Source organism: Canis aureus, chromosome 20 (assembly GCF_053574225.1).
Source record: "Canis aureus isolate CA01 chromosome 20, VMU_Caureus_v.1.0, whole genome shotgun sequence".
NCBI lineage: Eukaryota > Metazoa > Chordata > Mammalia > Carnivora > Canidae > Canis > Canis aureus.
In genome coordinates, this window is record NC_135630.1 from 49,357,783 (window position 1) to 49,382,956 (window position 25,174).

The following is a 25,174-nucleotide window of genomic DNA, read 5'->3' on the forward strand; positions in this document are numbered from 1 at the left end:
CATCCTAAACCAGCATCTACTTTGTTCTGTATTCTCCAAGCTCACGGATCTTTCAGTCCTTCCAGGAAGCTATGGTGCACTCTGCCTCAGGGTTGTCTACATCTTGTCTACAACATTGTGTCTTCCACCTTCCCTCCACCCATCCCTTTCACCTACATGGCCAGAACCCATTATATTTATAAATTATGTGTGTGTGCATATATTTCTATTATAATTCAGAAACAACAAAATCTCTGGTATAAACCCATTGTATAAGATTATGTAGAACTAAAACTGAAATTTCATTAGTTGTGCCTGCAGAGGACATTCTCCAAAGACTTTCATTTTTAAGTTTTAAATCCTTTTAAAAATAAGACTGCCTCTTTGTTTTTTATTCAATTGTAATGTCAGTAGTCAATGTCATCATCTATCAAAAAATATTGGTTTAACTTGGTCCACCAAATAGAACAGATAACTTAAGTATATACACTCATGCTATGTTTTCTTTCATTCATCTGATGTGCTACTTAATTATTTCCAAATAATTAAATAATTAATAATTAAAATATCTTTAATTTAGAGGTGAAATACATTTTTTTATGGAGATTGGATGCAAAGAATGTGAAGAAAGGACTAAAAATGTTTGCTAGGTATAAGAAATCCTTTCCTTTGGTGGTATAAAATTTGATATTTATAGTTGCTGGTTGCATAAGTACATTCCTGACAATTATCAGTTGAGTAACCTGAATTTGAAGAAACACTAGCTTTTGTTAATATTTTCAGACTGAAATGTTATATAACTCCTAATTTAAGTTCTCTGCTTAGTCTAAACACATATAGATATATTAATATATTTATAATTATAATGTAGAATATATATGAATAAATAATATATAATATTTAAGTATATTAATATTACTCTTATATTAAAATAAATTATATATGTTTACATATTAAAATATATCAATATATTTACATATTATCTCATATATATCCCTTCTCTGAACAACATTGGTCTCAGTAGTGGGTAACTTGGAACTACTTGATTTTATTATTCACATTTTTTCCATGTATTTATCCATCCAAAAAAAATTGTTTTAGTCTAAGTGACCAATTTGATCAGAGCCAAAGTCCTTATATGAACCTTATATAATTCAAAAATTCAGCTACTCTAAATCCTCCAAACAGGCTATAAACTATCTTCTGAATAGTGTTGACATGTGCAAGTTCAGATTTAGGGGGATTTTCTGTAAAGTCATCAACTTTGAACAGAGTCATCTCCTATTACCTGAACAAAAGCTGTATATGTAACTACCTAACCTCAGGATGGTAGACTCTGTGGTTTGTCTCACCACTTCATTGATTCATGCCAGTATATTAGGTCTGGAAATGAGAATATAATCTAGATCCATGTGACGTGCCATACCACACATATCAGGGGCTTCATCAGAGTTGTCTCCACAGTCATCTTCTCCATCACACACCCAGAAATGGAGTTTGCAAAGGGAATTATTGCAGAGAAACTCATCTGCTCTACATATATTTCCTCCTTTATTAAAAAAAAAAAAGAAAAAGAGACATAGAGATGTAACATAATTAGTGCTGGTCAGCAGGACACACATTCCTCTAATTCTTAGCACAGTATTTATTTCTCACTTCCTTATATTATTTTCCTATACAGTACTGGGACAAGCAGTATCCAAACTATTTTTTTAAGTTACTCATGTTTTACTTTTCAAAACAATCTGATATTATGCAGACATATATTTTTAAAGAAAATACCAATAAGATGATAGAAGAAACTTTTCTCAAATATAAATTATCTTCCATTTTACATGATTTTTATTTTACTATAAATAAACTTAATTTTAAGTAGTATTAATTTTCATTATAAAAATTGTGTTGTTCTGGAAAGAAAAGATCCTTTCAAAACTGTTACAAAATTCAGCTGTATCTGGAAACAAACAAACTGAATTGCTGAAGACAGAATAACCAATAAAAAGTTTTTTGCAATTACAGAGAATCAGTTAATTTTATAACAGAATTAGAAGTTGGTGATGTGATGAGATATTACAGTCATCCTTATAAAAACTACAATAGCTTCCCTTTTTTTGCGTGTATTTTACAAATGTTTGCATTTTTCTCCTTTCACAATTAAATAGAAAACATCAAGAATATAAGGCTATGCTTCCACTTAAAATTAAGTGTATGGAACCAAAATACTAATAAACTTTGGTTATGTATCTAGATATGTAATAATATATAGTGGAAATTGCAATGGTTCTAGGATTAGGAACTTCCTTTGTCTTGCTCTGGACAAGTCTATTAATTTCTCTGGGACTTAATGTCTTCCTATGTTATAAGAGAGGCATGCTTAAAGTGATTTATAAGGTCATATTTAGAAGCAGTACCTGGGAAAACAACACAAAGTAACTTGATGGGAATTCAGAATTAAAATAAACAAGATTGCTCTCAGAGAATTTCACTACTTATTTAAACCTCATACATAAAATAATAAATATGGTTTCTATATTAGATTTGATGACTGAAGGTTTTAAATATTTAAAGTGGATATCTATTAAAACATGGGGCTAGGGAGTGATAGTGCTCATCCTTGTGAGACTAGAAAGTCCCAGAAGGAAGCATTGTTCATTTTGTGGATGCACTTTGGAGGCAATAATAAGTCTAGGTTAGGGTCAAACAGCTCATCTTGTTGAGTTCTGACTTGCAGACAAATCTTTAATAATTTAGGTAGAGTAGCAAAGATTTAACTAAGCAAATGACAGAATGAGATTTATATTTTAACATGATAACACTAGCAAGAGTATGGATAACTTGGAAATGAAGATAGCAAGAGTGAAGCCAAGTAGTCTGGAGGAGGGAAAAGACCAATTTGAAGAGGGGTTGCAGCAATGCAGAAGAGAATTGCTGGTATTTGATTTAGAGTAGCTACATTTGAAAGTGCTTTGGGAGGTGCTCCAGGAGGTAGAACCCTCAGGATCTCATGGCTAAAAAGATGAAGTGGCAAGGGGAGTGAGGAGTCAAACATAGTACTCAGTTTCTCTTTTTTTTTTTTTTTTTTTTGGACAATTTGGTAAATATTGGTATTGTTCAAAAATAAAGGAATACATCAGAAGGAGCAATAGTAGCAGAAATAATGACATAATTCTTTTAAGGTACTTGTAAGACAACCATGTAGTGATATTTAATAGGATAGTAGATAAATGTATCTAAAATATAGGATAGGTTCTGACCTGTAAATATGTAGCTGGAAATGATCAGAGTGCAGTTGTTATTTGAAATTTAGAACAAAACTGAGGAAATCAGCATTTAAAGATTGGAGAGAGAAAACGGAGGCTGCAAAAGGACAGAACATTAGCCAGAGTGGTTGGAGAAATACCTGAAAAGTGGTCCAACAAGAAGGTAGTAGTTAGCACATTTATATAATGCTAAGAGAGAAGGTTCAGTGAAGTGGTGGTAGATTTAGTGAAATGTTTGTAGTTGGTTATTATTAGATGAAAAAGTAGTAGTGACTGTAATCTTTCATCCCTTTCCAGGAGTTTGGCCTTAAAGGGAAGGAAGAAAGGAGGAAGTTAGGTGTCTAAGAGTGACTGGTTATTTGTATGGAGTAAAACAGATATCTGATATCCTTAAGAGCTTCTGAGAATAATTTGATAGACAGAGTAAGCTTGAGGATACAGAAGAGAGTAAAGGTCATTGATACAACAAATTCCTTGAGAATCCAGAAAGTGTGAAGGATTTAAGATCTAAAGTAAAATAAAGGGATTATCCTTAGATTGGAGGTGCAACAAATCTTCCATTTAAAGAAGAAGTAAGGGGGGAGAAGTTAGGCGAGGCACAGCTATCGGTAGATTTGCTAAATGTTGAATAAACCTCAAGATTTTTATTAATTTTGTGAAGTAAAAGGTGAGGAAGAAATTCAACTTTTTAAAAACCTGATAGGGTTAATGGTAGGGAGAGATGATTAGGGAAATATAGGTCAATTGCTTAGAAACCTAATAGTTGAAGCTGAGACCAAGCAACAAACTCTAAAATATGGAAAAAGGCAAGTCTTTGGTGAATCCACCAAGGTGAGTTGATACTCACCATGTAAGACTAACAATATAATATCTGGCATTGAGGTGCCCCTTTCTTTCAACTTCTGCAATGTTCAGTTCTAAAATGCCCTAATTCTGACAATAATTTCAATTATCAAAATTCATGCCAGAAAATATACTGCCATTTAACAACTCTGTCTGAAGACAATAAAAAGATAACATGTACAGTCTTTAGTATTAAAGAAACTTGAGATATGAATATTGATAGGAGGTGAGTGTTGCCTAATTCAGTATCAAAATTCATAGAATATGAAAGTTACATTCTTTCAGAGGAAAAATCCTCATGACTAAACCTCATTATTGCATGTTCCATTTTACAATGGATTATATTCAAACAAAATTTGTGAACTCTTGACATCCTCCGATTACTACAGAAAATTTTAATTGTAGCCCATCAGCTTTGTTAAAAGGGAAAAAAAAATGAGTTCCCAAAGGTATCACATTGGATAACATTATAATTAGCCCCATTTAAGAGTGTTGGGCCTCTTACTATTTTAATTAAGAAGAGAAATATAAATGAAATCACAATCACAACAGTAAGACAAATGTTTTAACATAACTTACTAAAGGCTTCCTATTGTACCATGAAGAATTTTCATTACAAAAAAACATATCATGGGCCTACCATGACATCTTGAGTCTAACATAAAATGCTTATTTTTGAAATGGCACGAGACACACATAAGCAACAAAAAAAGGTATAATTTAAAGAGATTAGACAGATCAAAATTCCAGTTTCCTAGTCATTAGTCATGTTCTTAATCAGCTCAACAGAAGATTAGAAAAATATAAAAGTGTGTACATGTATACACACACACATATTTATAAACAATAACCTATGTTTAAATATAACTGAGCTTCTGTCAGATTCATTGAAATCTGGACAGGCCATAATCACAGAAAATAAGCATCTAGAGTTCCCATTTTAATTTGGGTGGATAGAATGTTTAATATATGATAATATTTTATAATTTTAATTAGTAGTTAACACATTTGTGAGCTGATGATTACTAAAAATAATAATTCTCAAAAAAATAAATAAATAAAAAGAATAACTGTCGATCTTTCCTACCGAAATTGCTAGGGGAATAACGTTTGGGAGCGAAGACAAACATCAAGTTTCCTTGAGGCATCATGTTTTACCTTTAGAAATATGAATGCTGCTTTTAATTCCACAGTATTTGGGGGTTCGTCTTTTTAAAGTAAAGTAAGAAGTGGATTCATTTGGAAAATGTTCCTGCGTGCCTACTGCCTTCCAGACCCTAACACTTAGTTCATGTGTCCAGATTTGGGATGAATGAAGTGAGATTTAACAGGAGAGATATTTATTCTGGCCTTCCATTTCCTCAGTGCCTTGAAGGACATTTATCCAATACCTAAACCACTTGCTAGAAGTAAGTTAAATACTAGAATTCTGAACTTGATTATGTGTTAAGGTACAGCCATACAGGACCAAATACTTTAACCACCAAGATAATTCACTGGAATTTACCTGGCAAAAAGAAACCCAAGAAAAGTTAGAAACATGAATATTGAGACGAGGAGCTTTGACACATTTGTAAATGATTCAGTTAAAGGCCCTCCACTCTTTTTTAATCGGTAAGCTTAAATTTTATTTTATTTTTTAAAGATTTTATTTATTTATTCATGAGAGACAGAAAGAGAGAGAGAGAGAGAGAGAGGCAGAGACACAGGCAGAGGGAGAAGCAGGCTCCCTGCAGGAGCCTGATGTGGGACTCGATCCCTGGACTCCAGGATCATGCCCTGGGCCAAAGGCAGGCGCTAAACCGCTGAACCACCCAGGGATCCCCAAGCTTAAACTTTAAATAGATCCATTTTAAATCTAAAAGAAAACTCAGATTTCAAATGCTATAATGTTCTGTCTTCTTAACTATAATGTTTAGATTTTTAACCTGGAATTCTTTGTTCAAAAATATTTCTTACGGAATTTTTTTTTAAATAGATAAATCCTGACAGGATTGACCTTACACACACACATATATACTTACTTTCCAGATATTCTTATGGCTCTGAGAGACTTTTCACTGTGGTTGGATTTGATAATATGAAAAATGGGCACAGAAAGGTTCCTAGAAGTAAGATAAGACACTAGATCTCTTGAATCTCACTTCATTAAATTCTCTGTTCTATTACATAGTACAAAGTCTACCACTCTCTCCCTTTGAAATAATACTTGAAGACTCCTTAAAAGCTTTGGAAGCTTCTCATTATGCTTAATATTAAAACCAAATTCTATAGCATGAATCTTCAATTACTTATAGTTCCTAAAACACTTAAACTTTGTCTCACCTCTGAGACTTTGTGCACAATGATCCCACTGCCTGGGATGCATTTCCTCATTCTGTTTGCGTACCTATTTTTTTTTACATCAAGAAGCTCGCATTCCAACAGGGGAAACTTAGTCAACTTCATACAGAAGTAATTATAAGAAGGAAGAATATGATAACAAGAATGCAATCAAGAGTTGCTAGGGAAACACCGTAAGAGATGGCAAGTAGCAACCTAGTGGACTAAAGGATAGATATAATTTTCATTGGCAAAGGTATTGAGATGGAAAAAATAGCAGAGGGATCATGAAAGATGTTGAAAAGCATGAAAACTGTTGCTAGACTTATTCTTCAGTTTGGCTAGGATATATGATCCGTAAGGAGAAGTAATAGAGTATACGGGTAGGAAGTAAAATAGGATCATTCTCTTGTAACCCTGATGGCCATATTTGTACGTAACCAGGAAGGAAGAGCTTCGAGCAAACACTGACATAATCAGAGCTACGCTTCAATAAGCTGAACCAGGCAGCAGTGAGTAGAATGTATTAGAGTCCAATTACATGGTAATACATGAGCCCAGGCAAGAAGCAATGAGAGAAAGACAGACTGAAATTGAGAGGATGGAGCTCATTAGCTAGAAAATGGAAAAAGATGAGTAATTTAATTGTCCTGAAGTCTTAGAATATGACTGAATTTAAGAACTTTCGGTGCCAGAAGGTCTACAAAGTTTACAGTCTCTAAGGTGACCAATTATAGATTGTGAATGTGAGAACTTATCCAAAAGTAGAAAGAGCTATTAGGGAAGTCTAACCTTTTACGGCTCTATATAAAGCACTGCAGATTCCAAATGAGAACTAGAATTCGTTCTGCTGAATATTACAATTCTTTATCAGGTTTGGGATGAAGGTCTTAGTAAATCATAAAGGTTTGATCTAGTATTAAACAACATGGAGGATATTTTTGAGTGACTAGATATTTACAGAAGTAAATATTTTAGAAGTATTTTACCTTTTTTTCTTTTTTTAGTTTTTATTTAAATTCCAGTTAGTTGGCATACAGTGTAATATTAGTTCTAGGTGTACAATGTAGTGATTCATCACTTCCATATGACAGCCGGTGCTCATCACAAGTGCCTTCATTAATCCCCATCACCTATTTCACCCACCCCCTCACCCACCTCCCCTCTGATAACCATCAGTTTGTTCTCTCTAGTTAAGAGTCTGTTTCTTGATTTGCCTCTCTTTTTTCCCTTAGTTTGTTTGCTTTGTTTCTTTTTTTGTTGTTGTTGTTTTGTTTTGTTTTGTTTCTTAAATTCCACATATGAGTATTTGTCTTTCTCTGCCTGACTTCTTAGAAACCTAATAGTATGAAGCTGAGACCAAGCAACAAACTCTAAAATATGGAAAAAGGCAAGTCTTTGGTAAATCCACCAAAGTGAGTTGATACTCACCATGTAATACTAACAATATAGTATCTGGCATTGAGGTGCCCCTTTCTTTCAACTTCTGCAATGTTCAGTTCTAAAATGCCCTAATTCTGACAATAATCAAAATTCATGCCAGAAAATAGACTGCCATTTAACAACTCTGTCTGAAGACAATAAAAAGATAACATGTACAGTCTTTAGTATTAAAGAAACTTGAGATATGAATATGATATTGATATGGATGACATTCCAGCTCCTTCCATGTCATTTCAAAGGTATATTTACACCGTATAAACCCTGAATACATTTTCAAATGCACTGCAACATACTCAGTATCTAGTATCATCTCTGTTGAGGATATTCCAAATATACTGAAATGGAAAGTCCATTGAGAGACTTTTGTGACCAGCTTAAAAGAAATTTTGCATTTAAACAACATATTTAACATTACAAAAATAATAAGAGTTATGGAATTTGTGATCATTTGAAGCTTTGCCCCACAATTTCTTCGCTTTCATCTCATTAGCTCTAAAGTAGTAACAACTGCTGCTTTTAATGTAGTGAATTACAATTAAAAAGTTGTTATCTGCCAGGAAATATTTTCACATAGCTAGAAAATAATGTGTTAAAAAATTGAAAGTTGTCTTCCAGACAGACAAAAAATGTAGGTCATTTTCTCAGCCATATGGCAAAAAGGAAATTCGGGACACAACCTGCAACCTATATATGATCTAGCAACTTAGTATGTGCAATATAGTGTGCCATGTGTTATCATTCTTTTGTAGTAAGACAAACAGTGTGGAAGAGAAAACATACACCAAAACTAGTTTTGTAGTAATGGTTATAGTGGTTATATTCCCTGCACCCTTCTCTGGACCCTATCCCTGACCCAGCATCCTAGCTGAGAACATGGTAGGACACAATAAACACCTCCACTTTGATTGCCTTTGTCATATGAAGATCGATACTTACTGTCTGAAATTAGCCGGATTTTGCTTACTCAGAACAGAATGTTGTGCAATGAAACAAGAATGGGTAAAGAGAATCATTTGATGATCCTATCGTCTGCCTCTAACACACTTTTGATTCTGTACAACATTTTAACTGTAATTCTCTTATTCCCTGGCATGCACACCCGTGTACGCGCGCACACACACACACACACACACACAGGACCTTACCTCTGTCACAGTTGTCTTCATCACTGCCATCCACACAGTCATGAATGCCATCACAGAGCCATCTAATTGGAATACAGTGGGCTTTATTCCTGCATCGAAACTGATCTTCCTTACATTCAGTCACACAGTCCATCTGTTCGAATACAAATGGGCACTGCAGTTTTCATTAATGATAATGACATAGTCAAAGGCAAAATAAACATGCAGCTGACAATATTGGAGATTTATTACACTGTGGGGCTTTCTTTTATTTTGACTTAATGAACACAACCTCTACAAATGACAATGGGGTTTAGTATACAAACAGCATGCAGATTCAGGTATTTGCTGCAATTACTGTATTCAGTGTACTTGTCCTAATATTTTAGGCAGTGCCAAGAATAAAGAATCTGTCTATTTTTATTACATTTGAATCCTGTAATTCAGAGATTTTAATCAAATGATAGATTTTACCTCATCTGAACCATCAGCACAATCATATTCTCCATTACATTTCAAAGATGCTGAAATACATCCTCGGCTGGCACATATATATTCACTTGATGAGCAAGTAGGAGAAGCTGAATATAATTATAAAGTTAAGATTTAGATTCAGTGAAATGAATGACTGGTTTGATAGATAAAAACATATCTATATATATATGCATGTAAAAAATTCATAGACAGTCATGAAAAATAGGTTAAACTATATTCAAAATCTGATATTAAACATTTATTTAAAATGTGTCTCACAATATTATTGCATTTCATTAAATATACTTAAATGATGTAATAGCCTGTTCAGTAAGTGTTCAACTTACTAAAGAAAGGAAAAAACCTAAATGTCCTCTAACTCTTTAATTTTGAAGAATTTCCATAACTTTAAATTATGTAAATATAAAGGCCTCAAATTATTTTTAAAATTATAATGGGATTTAGTGACCCTTGGGAAAGTTAATTTATATATGCATCATATAAAGCTAAAAGTAGAAATCTTGGCATGTTCTCATAGACCCCATGATATCTTGCTGGCTCTGTTGACATAAATGTCATATTTGCATAAGTTCTGAGAAGTATTTTTGTTTTAGGGTCTTAAACATGAATATATGCATAATTAGCTGAGGCTATAGAAAGTATTCTTTTATGACATAGAAAATAATAATAAATGGATATTTAAATTACTATCAGTACCAAATCTAATTAATCGACTTAGTAATTATGATTGTTGCCTTTGTCTACAAGTTTGAGTTTGCTAGGCTTGCACTCAAATCTCTGGGGTTCTTGGCTTTATGTCAGACACCTAGGCAGCCAAATGTACTTATAAAATGACTTTATGGTCTCAATTGTTTACTCTGAGGATGCTCAAAAACTTTTTTCCTAGAGTTTTAGTTCCTTTTAATTGGCAGTGTTTGCCTAGAGATCTGTACTTCTATGGATTCTGAGGACCAAATTCAGTAAGTAAAAAGATGTGATCAATTAGCAATATGGACCATGGGCATTGTACTGGGACATAGCAATGTGTGCTCCCGTATCTGGCTACTCTCACCTGGGCTCTCAAAGTAATGCTTTTGTGGTTATACATAGGTTATAGTATAATTTTCTCCCAGTAATCTTTTTTTCTGTAAGATACTGCTATTAAAATACCTGAGGTATAAAAAAATTAAGTTATAATGAGCATATTTACAAAGCTGTATTTAAGGGATAAAAATGTATTTTGAATTGGGTGTTATTTTCCTGTACTCTGGTCTTGCTTCCTAATTTTATTTTGATTTTAGACAAAGATGCAAATAGAAATTATACACTTACACTTTTTCTCAGTTGGTATCCTGTTGAAACAACTGCATTCTGTTTCATGACTTTAATTTCCATAACTGAAAACCTGACTTTTATTGCACTTATAATACTTTCAACATATTTCATTTTGCCATCTTGGGAAAACAATTCCAAATGGTGTGGAAAGACAGAGAAACCGGAAAATCTAATTTTGAGGAGTAATGCTTGGATCCCCAACATAGTAATAATCTTACCTGTCTAAACACTTTCAAAACATATGAAGGACACACCAATTAATTCATCTATAAATACTTCCAAATTTTATTTCTGAAATAGCAAATGTTCATGTGCACTTGCCACTATTTTCATTCATTATTGCCTACAGCGAAACTACACCTAGTTAAAATATCCACTCAATTAACTATCACCTCAATTATTTTACCTGGCTCACAGTGTTTCTCATCTTCTCCATATTTACAGTCTTCATGGCCATCACATTTCCATTTTGCTGATATACACTGACCATTGGAACACTGGAACTGATCTTTGGAACAACTTGTTTCACAATTTCTCTGTCAAAAATCACACAATACAGTCAACATTGAAGTTTTAGACAAATATCTACAAGGCCAAAAGACAGCTAGAAGCCTTATGAATAGAGACCTAGATGTGTAGAAACCATGACTGCCACAAGAAACTCAGACGGTCACTTAAGTCCATGGTCATATAGCAAAACTGTAACAATTTTCTATTTTCATTGGTCTTTGTGAGTCATAATAAAAGAGAAAAAATAAGAAAAGAATATAGATCATATCATTTGCTCCGAGGGGATCATTTTCCAACAGACAGTTAGGGGGTAATGTAATTTTAATAATTATAGGTGACAATGAAGACGAGGGGGGATATAAAGGGTTAAAAAAATATTTCTAAGCAAGTACATTCAGTTCATTGGGGATGGAGTGGCAGGATGAATGTGAAATAAAGAACCTGAAGGTAAATCTATTTTGTGTCAGCAAAACTTCCCCATATGTCTTTCCTTTCCCCTTTTCCTCATGCCTTTTTTCCTCAGTACCTGTCCCTTCACAGTTGCTGTTTATAATCCTTCACCTCTCTTCCAATATTTGCTGCTAAAGAACTATGAAATGAACTGTCACAATTGTCACTTCTGCTAGCTTGCATACAGATTTTACTTGGAAGTCAAACAAGACAGTAGATACATCTTAGGGGAGCTTAGCTTTCAATTCTTCATATGAGATCAATAAAAGGGATCCGCTAGAAATTTACCTTCCCTGTGTCTGACCAGTCTGGTTGGTACAGGATGCTCCAGTGAAATGTCTTGCTGGGATGACATTTTTCTGTTGTTAAGTACTTTCTATTCTTGCCAAAATGTACTTGTCTGTTCCTTTCACAAAATGTGCAGCCCTCACAGCTTATGAAACTCTCAGTAAGTGAAGCATGTTGAACTATTACTCCCTGCTTCTTCCCAGTGTCATCCCCATGTAAAGAAAGTTTACTTTCTAAATTCCTGTAATTTTCTCTTTCCTAGTGGTAGTTTAATTAGACTGCCTGCGATATGATTTATTTTCTTCTTTCTGCCTTTCTTCTTTCCTTCTTTTCTCAAGTATTGAGGATTTGCCAGTCACCAGAGTTTCTTAAATAAGAATCCAAAGAAGGGCAGCCTGGGTGGCTCAGCGGTTTAGAACCGCCTTCAGCCCAGGGAGTGATCCTGGAGCCTTGGGATAGAGTCCCAAGTCGGGCTCCCTGCATGGCGCCTGCTTCTCCCTCTGCCTCTCTCTCTCTCTCTCATAAATAAATAAAATCTTAAAAAAAAAAACTCTAGAATAAAAAATAAGAATCCAAAGAAAACTAAGATTTATTCCCTATATTTCATGAACTCATAGACTAAGGGAAGACCAGCACCTGGACCAATAATTGTAATAAAATGCATTACTTGTGAAAAGAAATTAATATAATTTTAAACATATGGTTTCTCAAGGCTTTTAGGAAAGACTTCATAGAGGAAGTTCAAACAGAAATGGAATTATCTAAGGAAAGGCTTTCCATGTGTAAGGGTAGGTAGAAATGTACTATATCTGAGGTGTAAGCTATGTTGTGATAAATGTACAAGACATTGGAGAAACAATCCATGAACTGATCGTGAGAAAGGGATTTCATACATTTTATCCACCACCTTACCTGCAATGCTCAGTATTTTAGCTGGGACATAGTAAGCATTCAATAAAAACTGCCAATGGAATGAATGAGTGAATGAATCAATGAATGAAATAGCAAATGTAGAACACAAGGAATATAAATTAAAATTCCATGTACTTCAGTTCCAGTAGAACAGGGATCATGTCTGTAAGTTTAGTGATCATGTGTGTCTGCGAACCAAATATCTAATACTGTGGCATGATTTAAATAACTGCTCAGTATGTATTTGTAGAACTGATGAGTGATTGTTTCCGAGCAAAGCAATTCAAATAAAATAGCTCAATGGATGGCACCGGTGATCAGTTGCTGTCAGCAACATAGAAGATTGTACTTCTCGACATTTTTTCTATCAGAAGGTTTCAATCTAAAATAAATTACAATTGATTGTGTATGTATTTCTATATTTGTAGGCTATTTATTTTAGACTCTTAAAAGCATACAGAAAGAAAGTATAATGAATCCCATGTGCCCATCATGCTTGTTTCAATGATCAATACTTCGCATGTTTCATGTACCCTCCTCCAACACATTTATATATAGTCCAGATTATTTAACACAGCAACAATAGTATTGGAACATTGACAATATCACAAAATTTGACAAAATTCCTTAGTATAAATTATTCCCAATCAATATTCAAAGTGTTTTCATTTTTAAAGCTATATCAAGATATTATTTGGTAAAATAAGGATCTAAAGGAAGTTTACACATTGAATTTGGCTTGAGTCTCCTTCAATAACTATTTCCCATTCTCCTAGTTTTTTTTTTTTTTTAATTTTTATTTATTTATGATAGTCACAGAGAGAGAAAGAGAGAGAGGCAGAGACATAGGCAGAGGGAGAAGCAGGCTCCATGCACCGGAAGCCCGATGTGGGATTTGATCCCGGGTATCCAGGATCGCGCCCTGGGCCAAAGACAGGCGCCAAACCGCTGCGCCACCCAGGGATCCCTAGTTTTTTGTCTTAATGTCTACTTGAAGACACTAGGTCATTTGTTCTTTTGAATGCCTCACATTCTAAATTTGGCTGATTGAATGCTAAAAAAGGATACCTTTGTAACATCTAGAGTGACTGATGAGCTTTTCATTTTTAAAAAGCATTACTATAAACACATATATTTTTATACATTTATTGTATTTCAATCCATTACATTTTTTCTTTTTTTTCTGATATCCAAATTGTCCTTTTGATTAGTAGAAACTCCTTCAATTAGATCCTATGTATTCTGGACACTATACTAATAGCCTTGTTCTGGCTTCACAAGATGTTAGTGGCTCATTTTGTCAATTTCCTTTCTCAAACCTAGAAATGGACATTTTTCACAGGAGTTCTGTTTCTTTTAATTGGAAATGGTATTTAGAAACCACTATGTCAATGTTAGAGATAGCCTATAATGCTGAGATGTCATCAGTTTTAGAATTTTTCAGTGACAGAGCTAAGAATTATATATTTTTAGAAAAAGAAAGATAAATTTCTTATTGATACTTAGGAATTTAATATTACAGAATTTTTATTTACTTTTTTTGTTCCCACATTTGTATCTCTTTTCTTTTACTTAAATGTTATGAGTTATGAATAGTATGAAAATAACTAAGCATCTAACCTATTCTACTCTCTATATATACGAGTTTCAAATTAGCAAAACCAATATTATTAACAAGTGCATGAACAATATTATTAACAATTTTAAGATTCATTTGCATTTCTCTTTGTCCTTACAATGCATTATACTTGATGCAGAGACCAAATACTGTATTTTAAAGTCACTTTAAATAATTCTTCTGTGCCACTAATGTGATACACAATTATACTGATCCAGGCTTCTGTTTTTAAAGATATTATTTATTTATTCATGAGATACAGGCTCCATGCAGGGAGCCTGATGTGGGACTCCATCCTGGGACTCCAGGATCACACCCTAGGCTGAAGGCAAGTGCTAAATCATGAGCCACCCAGGTGTTCCCCCCTCTTTTTTAAAATCATTATTTCAGCTAGATATTAACAAGTTAATTATATTATCAGTTAACATCCTTACAAAACCTCACAATTTTATCTTTTATTCCCAAGATGAGAGTATCCTGTATGTAATTTGGCTTTCTAGCCATTTGTTTAGTTCATCTTTTTGCTTGTTTCTTAATACAACTTGTCATTCTAATCCTTAGAAAGAAGAGAAGAATCAACTGCCTGTAGTTTTAGACACTTCATTACTCATTGACTATACTAGATGGCTGTAGATGTAAAGGAAGACCACCTTTAAGAAAGTTATTTTGATTCCCTGGGGGCAATATCATGAAAACATCTGGGTAATGGAGTTCTGTTCAGCCATCAAAGAACTACATCCATGAACTTAAGACATGAGAAAAATGATGTTAATAAGAATGTCTACTTTCACTTGAATAAGATTTTGAAAAAACATATGTTTGAGTCTGTATATATACCTTGGATATCTACTGAATAACGTGGAAGATGAAATCATATGCCTTAAGCAGTATATCCCCACCTCTTGATGTTTCACAGATTACACAGGGCCAGTGAAATCTATTTTCTAAAGAGAAAAAAACAAACTTTCATGGCATGGATGAGTTTATGTGAAAAAGTGGGAAACATTTAAGATAATTTTTGAATGAGTGGATACTAAGAAAATATGTAGCTGGGCAATATACTAATTTAGCTCTCCTATGAATTTTCCTTAAATTTTGTTTTGACTTGTTTGTGAAAAGCCCCATGAATATAAGTGGTATTTTTCAACTTCTCCTAGGTCAGCAGACCTTTGCAACCTCAAGGCTTAGGTTTCCTGGCCTTTAGGTGAGAAGTGAAATACATTTTTGTTCCCAAAATCTAGGCTCCTGAATGTGACTGGGGACATTTCCAACATAGTATGAGAATGGAAAATTGTTCAATCTTAATAATACTGAAGACTGGGAAAGAACCAGTCTGAGCGTGTCCTATAAATAGTAGAGACCAAAAAATAAATAAATAAATAAATAAATAAATAAATAAATAAATAAATAAATAGTAGAGACCTACAGTGTCTCCCAAAGATGCAGGAAATCAGTGGCTGATTAAAAAAGGTTGACACAGAAACCTCTAGATCAGCAGAGAAGATTCTTTCTAGGCAAACCTATGGTCACTGGGAGGACCTTCATGAGGGGAAGATCCATGTGTGTCAATCAGAGCAGCAGAGCTCTAGGAAGTCACTGTACCCTAGAAAGAGCCATGCTGGCCATGGAGAACCAGATACCTTTTTCTTTTATATCTGACTAGGCTTAATTTCACCAGTGCTGTGTTCCTGATATTAACATAGAAAATCATTAATGGAGAAAATCATGAAATGTGACTGCTACTGGATTTGTTTCTGATATTGGAAAGTAAAGGATTACAGGTCCTTTTAGATTTGATTGAGAAAAAAATATAACTGTGTATCATATGCTTTTTTCTAAAGCTTCACGGAATAATTAACAGCTGAGACACAAATGCATAGATGCATAAATAATAAATTGCATGAAGTATTATAAGTGTTAACACAATCTAAGTTTATGGAATTATCCAGAGATGTTCTAAACTTTTTCACTTAAGCTGTGTGTACAAAGACCTTATTATAAATGGATTGTGATTCATCATCTAAGCAAAGCTGAACCTGTGGTTTCATGAAAATTGATGACCCACATCGAAGTCTATAAGACTGTATCTATTGAAGAAAGAGACTGGGGAGAACAAACTGTTTAAAATGCATAAAAATATTAGTCCTGACTATAAATACTGCAGGAAAATTTATGAACAAATTCACAGATGGCAAAGGCATCAGCTATAGGGAATAGGGCTTCCAAACATCCTATTCCCAACCCAGCCATTCACCACTTGAGGTAAAACAGACTATAAAATTAACTGTCAATAGTAGCACAAGAGCTATTCCCTGTGCTGGATGTGTGCGGCACAGCACTTAGACATAATACTACTTATCTTATTGTGTCAGGAGTAAAGTGCATTTCAGAGCTGTCCATGTCACACTTACTGGATTGAATAATAATTATGAATGTGACTCTAAAGAACTTTCTTTCTTGTTTGGTTTTGAAAAGTTGCCTACCTCATCGGAGCCATCTGCACAGTCAAAATCTCCATCACACCAGAACCTTGAAGAAACGCAGTCCCCATTGGCACAGAGAAAATCTTTCAGTGTGCAGGTCTGTGGCTCTGGGGACAGAAAAATAGCACGGGTTTATTCTACTATATGCAACTGCATTCTAAATTTATATGACATATAGCATGAAGTAGCACTAAGAAAAAAGAGGTTAGCCAAGCAGAACCAATATATTGTTTAAAAAAAGTGTTTCATGAAGCATCTATGGGACATAATATAATGTTTTTTCAAATTTATTTTAAAGTCATGAATAGAAAGTGGCGTTATAGAAACAAATGGGAAAAAGACAATAGTTAGTAAAAAAATCAAAGTAAAATAAAACATAAAAATCTACATATTACATAATAAATAATCTTTTCCAATTGTTGGAATTCTGAGTCATTTTATGTATTTAGTTTAAGTAAATAAGATATCTTATGATGCTGTACCCGTGGGGCCATTTATTAATTAAGTAGTAAGTCTAGCCTTTGACTCTTGGCTTCTATTTTGCATTTTAATGACTTTCTAATTCTTCAATTTTGTCTCCAGAAAATCTAGAGTTCACAAAACAAGAAGGGTACATGGGGAGATACCACTGAACATGACTGGATGGGTAAGACTGGAAGGGACAGAAGGAGGCTCTCTTTTTAAAAGCTGCCTCTTTGTTTATGCAATTGTTTGCTTATGCCCCGTATAATTTACCTGCCATTTTAGATACTTTGCCAGTTATTGATTTAATTATGCTTCGCCATCTTCCTCTAGGATTTAGGCCAAAGAGTATGACTTGCTACTTGGCTTAACTCTGATATTGAGTATGTTTTATCTGGACAATGAAATAGGATTTTAGGAATTTTTTCTTTCCCACAGGTAATCGATATGATTGCTAGAGATCATCTCTTGTTTAGTTTTTGTTCTCTAAATAGAACTGATATCTGACATGATGAAAAACCCCTTTTTATTTTCTCTACTCATTAACTGTATTTACAGCTGGCTCACACACAATAACAGTCTTATCAAGGGAAGGAGGAATAACAGAAATTTAATTTAAGGAGTAGCCCTATGAAGCCTAATTTTCTGCATAAAGGTTGTGAATATTTCAGCCTGAGTTTGAATATTGCTTTACACAAACACCCGGTTTCTAGCTATAGGGTAACACCATGAACGCTTGGTATCATAAAGGCTCTTACATTTCTATATAAAGATCCCTCCTGAGACCACTGGAAGAACTATGGTAATATGTATTAGCATTTTGTTCTGCTCTGGGACTTACTTTCTTCAACAGCGTGAACTTCAGGCTATGAATAAGACAAAATGCTATTCAGTGGAATGAGAAAAAGCCACTAAGCAGGAAGACCCCTCTCATTTCTCAACATTCCTTTATTTAGTGAGCAGGACAATAGCAGTTTCTTTCTTTTTTTTTTTTTTTGTCTTTGCATTATGTTTACATATACCACGTTTTAATATTAAAACATCTGTATTAACACTAATATCACTATTTATAACAATAATAATCACTACCAGCTGGTGATTGCTTATTTGTTGTTAGCACCAGGTGAAGTTAATGCTAAGTGCTTGAATTAACTCAACAATTAATTTTAAAAACTGTGTAAGGTAGGTGCTATTATAGGACCCTTTTGTCGGAGAGTAAATTGAGGCACAGAGAGGATAAGGAATTTTCTCCAAATACCTTGGAGGCAGAAGAGCTACTATTGAACTTGAACCTACAGTCTGATACTAGGGCCTGTACTACTTACTGCGAGGCCATATCATTGCTCATAATACTACTGAGGAGATAATAAGTGTTCACATTTACAGAGATTACCAATAAAGCCCTGAGAAGCCAAGTTACTTGTCCAACGCACATGGATAGTAATATCTACTTCCCTTAAAAATAAAAGAGAACCCTTTTTCTCTCATCATTCCTCCATACTGAAACTATGGCACCCTCTTGTTGCAGACAAGCAGTTTTCTTCTTAGGGAAAAGAAATTACAGCAAAACTAATAAATTAATTAATTAAGAAGTAATTTATTTAATAATGGAAAATAACAATCGAAATGATTTTCATTAAAAAATTAGAGAATATTTTTTAAACATATTGTACTTCGATTTTTAAAAGTAGTAGAAATACTGAATTTTGTGGACTTGGAGGTATCTGAATAAGATTTTGTCCCTTTAATATTCTAACTTGCCTCTATCTTAATTAAACACAAGTGTGTTCATCATATGCCAAACAACATTGACTTCACAAACTTTGATACACTTTGCTATAGGGGAGGGTTGGATATTGTTGATCTGAGATGATACCGTTATAAGGTTAGAAAGTTTTTCAAAGCATTTGCCCAATAATTCCACAGAACACTTATTCTATAGAGACTTTGCTAACATTATTAATTATTCTGTTCTCATATGGGCTCAGAGGAACTGAGTGATTTGTTGGAAAAAGTTTTTTCAGTGCATATGAAATTCTGTGAGGCTCTATGATGCTTTTAAGAATGCCAGCAAAACCACCACTTCTGAATAATAATCATGAATTATTTATACATATACAAGTGTCATCAAGGAATGGGATAGCAAGTCTGTTTTTAACTCTCATCTATATGCCTCAGAATCTTCTGCTACTGGGTATCGCAAAAATAAACTCTCTCTTGAGGACAATTTAATTTGGTTATGAAAAAAATGTCCTGAGGGATTATATTGTTTTACTGTTTCTTACCTTTGATCTTTTCTGGATAAAGTAAAAGACCAATTTTTAGACCTTGGCATGATAGTTAACATTTTTCTTTTTAAAGAGAACAACAAAATGATTATACCTGGAAGATAATGCATTTAGAAGGAAAATTTGAGTATGAAATTTTCCCCCTATCTCCAAAATGTTTTTCTCACATTAACTTTCTCTGATGCTACCTATGTCCCCAGATCAAAAGAAGAAAGGGAAACCCACGGATGAATAATTAACAGGGTTTTCCATAAATCTCATCTAAAAGTACCAAATCAACAACAAAGAAGCTTTTACAGGGCATGTTTTGGAAGGCTGATCTGGATTCTATAATAATAATAAAGAACAGGGCATTGCATAGGAAAGTCACTTCCTTCGATAATAAAGGAGGTAAAAATGTATAGACTCAGAACTGAAAAGAGCTTCGGAAGCCATCTTACACAAAATTGAAGAAACTAAGTTTAGAAAATAAAGTGACTTTCAAAGCCATAGAGTTAGTGGCAGAGCAGAAAGGTTTCCAGACTTCAAATTCTCTTCTGAGTATATTATCATAAACCCTTGATGATAAGTTCAAAAGTTATATGAATGTGGGTGTAAGCATCTGAGGAGAATTTTTAGAACACAATTAGTATAACTGACATGCTATACAAATAATCTTCTGATATAAATTCAGTGTGAAAGTACTAGAAATTCAAATAAGGCCGACACAGCTTGTCTCTCTACAAAAACCTTAATCTGGTTGATCAAGTTATTTGGTGCTTTTAAATCTATTGGATTGGTAGTTACTTCTTAATAATGCAAAGATGTGAAATGATTTATTTTGCACATCAATTACTTAGAAGGCATACATGCCATATATATTTGTTTCTGATAAAGATGGTATAGATGCTGAGATTTGTCAGACATTTCCAAACCTTTGATACAGATGACAAAATAACTCCAATAGCAATAAAATTTTCTTGTTTTTAAGAGCCTAAATCATTGTTGGAGCAGAGTGTCCCTGCTGAACACTTAACAAGGGAAATCATCAGCAGATGATGAAGAAATGACAATGGACTAATTATCCCATATAAAGATAAAAAAGTAGAAAGCATAATAGATTTAAAACATCGCTGGCAGTTAATTGCTCCACTATGTTTCAAACTCTTCCCATATCTATGCCTGGAGTGTTTCCAACACAATTTAAAGAGTAAACTCATTATATCAGATTCATAAACAAGTAAGTCCAAAAGTGATTTTAACAATACATTGCTAATATGATAAGTGTGTCAGGCCCTGCGCTAGACCCTGAGAAATAGCCCTACTCCCTACACTATCTTCAGGTATTAAACAGGAACTGAGATGCATGTGATAAAGACATGAGTGGTGCAGTGGAATGCAGGAGAGTGTTGGTTGATGCAATGTGGTCACATTTTAAAAAAAAAAAGCTGCTAAAAAAAAAAGCTGCTATTATTTTTTAACTCTAAGGCTAATTTACTACCTCTGTCATATTTCTCTACTTAATAATCACTAACAAGAATCCTCAAATGTGAATTAAAATCTATACCATTGACTAATGATATTTAGAAAATGTGGTAACAGTATAGTGTATTGTCATCATGTCTATCTACTAAAATTAAATTTATATATGTGATGTGATATATATAGTCATGATTACCATATATAAATAGAAATTTATATATATATATGTACTAATAGTTTTATTGTAAAATATACATGAAATTATAATAGTTTCAACAGATCATGAGAAATTGGAAATATCTTGATAGCATTTTATGTGGGAGCAGATCTTTCCTAAAGCTGACTTCTCTATGACCAACCTCTTGGTGCCTCATATGGCTATACTGCATTTTTTCTCTTTCTTCATCTACTCAGCTTCTGTCTATGTAGAACCACTGGCATTTTCAATGTCTGAACTTTCTCATTTCTTCAGGCCTATTCAGATGGTATCTTTAAACACTGCCCAATTATCTAGATCTCGCAATTCTTCCTCTTACACATCCTTACCTGTTTACCATGTTACCAGTTCTGATACTGGTCCAATGTATGCCTTCTCCCTTCCATGTCACAATTATAATATGCTTCCTTCTTGTTCATTGTCATTTGTCCCCTGCAAATTACTCAATGTTGCTATCTTAGGGCACATACTTAGAGTTAATGAGAACCAAAAGAGAGCCACACATAACTTGGTATTTTATACTGCAATGCTTGATATTGCAGCCACTCTCTTGGTTTTTCTTAAGGGTTCTGTGGCTGTTGTGATTTATCACTAAGGTTCCCCAGTGATGAGTGAAAGGCAGTGTTCCTGCTCCTTGTGTTCTTGCATGGAAGGATGACTTTTAGGAGATGCCAGCAAAATCATACTCAACCACATAGGAAACCCCAGCAGATTAAGACACAGGTTATCTCCACCTGTCATTCTTCTTCCCCTTATTCTCTAGTTACAGCAGTAACTTAACTTCTTCACAATTTCAGCCTCCACTTGAATAAAAGGTTTTCAAAGATGTAAGTTTCCAATGTGGCCTTCTCACTCCTCCCCCTCTCCTGCTCTCAACATCCTTCAGCCATAAGGTACTTCCTCTCGGTATCCTACTGATAACTAATACTAAATGTATCCATCTGTATATTTCAGCTCTGAAATAAAGGTGAATTAAACAGAAAGGATATGCAATTGCTTCTTTTTTGTATTTGCTCTTCTCCTCCTGCCACTCTTACCTTATTAGGTCTTTCTCTTAATCACTGGATAGTATCTGAAAACCCCCTATATAAGGTTTTTAAACTTTAAAGCTATTGATTAAAAGAATCTGGAACCTTCTAAAGACTCTTTGCAATATTTTTCACCTTCCTAAAGCATAAGATCAGTTGAGAGATCTAGATATGAAGGAGTAATAAAAGGTCCCCAAATCAGAGTATTCCATAATCATAACGTCCAGAGATTTCATACATAATATACCTGATTCTTAAACACCAGTCAGATTAAGTTTAAAAAGTTATTTTCAAAAAGTTGATATTTTGCAAACTGAGTGTCCAAGTGGTTTGTTAAGCCTGTGATTCTACTAATTACATACTTTCATATAACATCTTCCTATGCTTTAATGTAACAATTCTATTTCATCTCCTGTGTCTTGGGAAACCAATGCTCTTAGTCCAATGTATGAGTACACACTATTGTTATTATTAAATACTTTCTGGAAGTAGCAGAATATAAATATTTAATAAATGGAATTTGATTAATATCTTATTTTAAAACATGACTATATTGCTTTCTTTGTTTAAACAGCACTGTGAGAAAGTGCTGGTAAGAAATATATTCAGAAATTAATGCTAGAATATAGGGATGCTGTCACAATTTTACATACTGCCATACTTTTTAGAAAATAAAATTGTTGGACAATTATTGTCTTTTAAATTTATTACATAAAAATGCAGGAGGCAGATGATGATAATAGTGTTATTCTATTTTCAGAGAAAAGCATCCTGAATACATATGGTGTTCACCACTCCAGAGAGAATAAATGATATTTCGCTGAAAGATGCTCATGGGTAAATTTGTAGTGTAAAAGGATTTGAGACGGAAATGAAATGAATACCATCCGCTAAAGAATGATATGTTTTGTACTGTCTCCACATCATTCAGCTTTTTGTATGAACTTGCATCAAGGGCTCACTTCATTGCATACTAATGGGTTGCATTAAACCTCATGATACTTTCATACCAATTCTGATAACTGTAAGAAAATAACTCCCAGTATGAGCATTTCAATAATTCTACCATTTGAGATTCAGGTCAATTTAGTCCGAATATTCTTGTCCAAATGTGAATACATGTATAAAAATGTGAGCCGCAGGACAGATAGGTTCAAATTCATACCTTAACTGAACTAAAAATTGCTATCCTGCTTATTGAATATGCTGTCAAGCTCACAACGTTCTCAAGCGAGAGTTACTTACTACAGTTTTCTTCATCTGAATTATCACTGCAGTCATTCTGGCTATCACACCGCCAGTGATCTGGAATACAGTTGTTGTTTCTACACTGGAATTCGTGAGGTCCACAAGTCTTTTTATCTGTAATAGAAAGAACCAGAGTTTGTGCCGTTGACTTCCATGAAGACATCCCTCATAAAACCCTCACTGCCAGGCCAAATCCAGGGCATATGACATCAACAGACCTTAATTCAGTTACTAACTGAGCAGCAACTCTAGGAAAAGCTGAAGGCAAGTGCTAAATAAAATTCACCCTACTGTCTTGTTTTATGTTGTTATCAGTCATGCTTTCATCACTAGCGAATTACAAAGCAAGTGGTTGGCCCATTCACATAAAGTCAACACAAATCAATCAAAAAAAAATAAAAAATAAAAAGTATGAAGAACTACATTCTCTTTAGGATACTGCCTTCCTAAGTCACCTTATATTTCTTCTATAAGGCAACAGAAAAAAAAATAGTTATTAGCTAGATCCTGAGATGGTCAGCTTGCCTTTCTCCCTTAGAGTTTTTTACTCATAACCTACCTATCAACTGATCTAAATTCATAGAGTATAATAGAGCCTAACATGTACAGGCCTTGAAAATTAATAAAGTGCCATCTCACTTGAACTTTTAAACAATTCCACTGAGTACAAGGACAGGTATTAACTAGCTATTCATTTTACAAATGACAAAAGATAGAATTTAGAAGCTTGATGAATTTTTACTACCATTAAATGGCACAGTCAATATTTGTGTGTGTGTTTACTCTTGCCTTAGTGCTTTATTTTATTTTATTTATTTATTTATTTATTTTTTTTATGATAGTCACAGAGAGAGAGAGAGAGGCAGAGACACAGGCAGAGGGAGAAGCAGGCTCTATGCACCGGGAGCCTGACGTGGGATTCGAAATCTGCGTCCAAAGCTCAACCCGAATCAGAATGCATGCAATAGGAATTTAATTAAAGTTTAGGTTATATATTTTTTAATTTCCATAAGAGCAATAGCTAACTATATATGGGCTAAAGCAATGCATCTTAAACTTCAATGCACGTATACAAATAAATTATTTGAAATTTTGTAAAAGAGAGACTGCAATTGAGTAGATCTGGATTTATAAGAAGCTCCCTAGGGATAACATTGTTCTTAGGTCTGAAATATACTGAGCAGAAAGGGTATGAAACATAAAGATGGGATAAATTCAATAACATAACAATAATAAAATTATAAATATCAACGTACAACTTAGGACACATTCCCCTTTCATATACTTAGATCGATTCCTTATTCTCAGCTGTAATAGAGATGCACAGTGAGTTTAATAACTCAGACTAGTAAAATAAATTAAGGGAGAAGGTAAGCTATATGTTGCTAGTTGCTACTCTTTCCTTTAAAAGATAGATTAGATAATAGAC

At 33.9% G+C, this 25,174-nt stretch overlaps 1 protein-coding gene across 10 annotated transcripts in view; it reads right to left on the reverse strand.

Moving 5' to 3' along the window:
• Positions 1-25,174, reverse strand: part of LRP1B (LDL receptor related protein 1B) — a 1,828,472-nt gene that overhangs the window by 129,377 nt on the left and 1,673,921 nt on the right. For all 10 annotated transcript variants that reach the window (XM_077861563.1, XM_077861564.1, XM_077861559.1 and 7 more), the window contains 6 exons: positions 23,743-23,859; positions 17,042-17,148; positions 11,187-11,316; positions 9,446-9,552; positions 8,993-9,125; positions 1,406-1,528 (listed from right to left, as the gene is read on the reverse strand). In XM_077861563.1, coding sequence (XP_077717689.1) covers positions 1,406-1,528; positions 8,993-9,125; positions 9,446-9,552; positions 11,187-11,316; positions 17,042-17,148; positions 23,743-23,859 — 717 coding nt within the window. The remainder of the gene's footprint in view (positions 1-1,405; positions 1,529-8,992; positions 9,126-9,445; positions 9,553-11,186; positions 11,317-17,041; positions 17,149-23,742; positions 23,860-25,174) is intronic.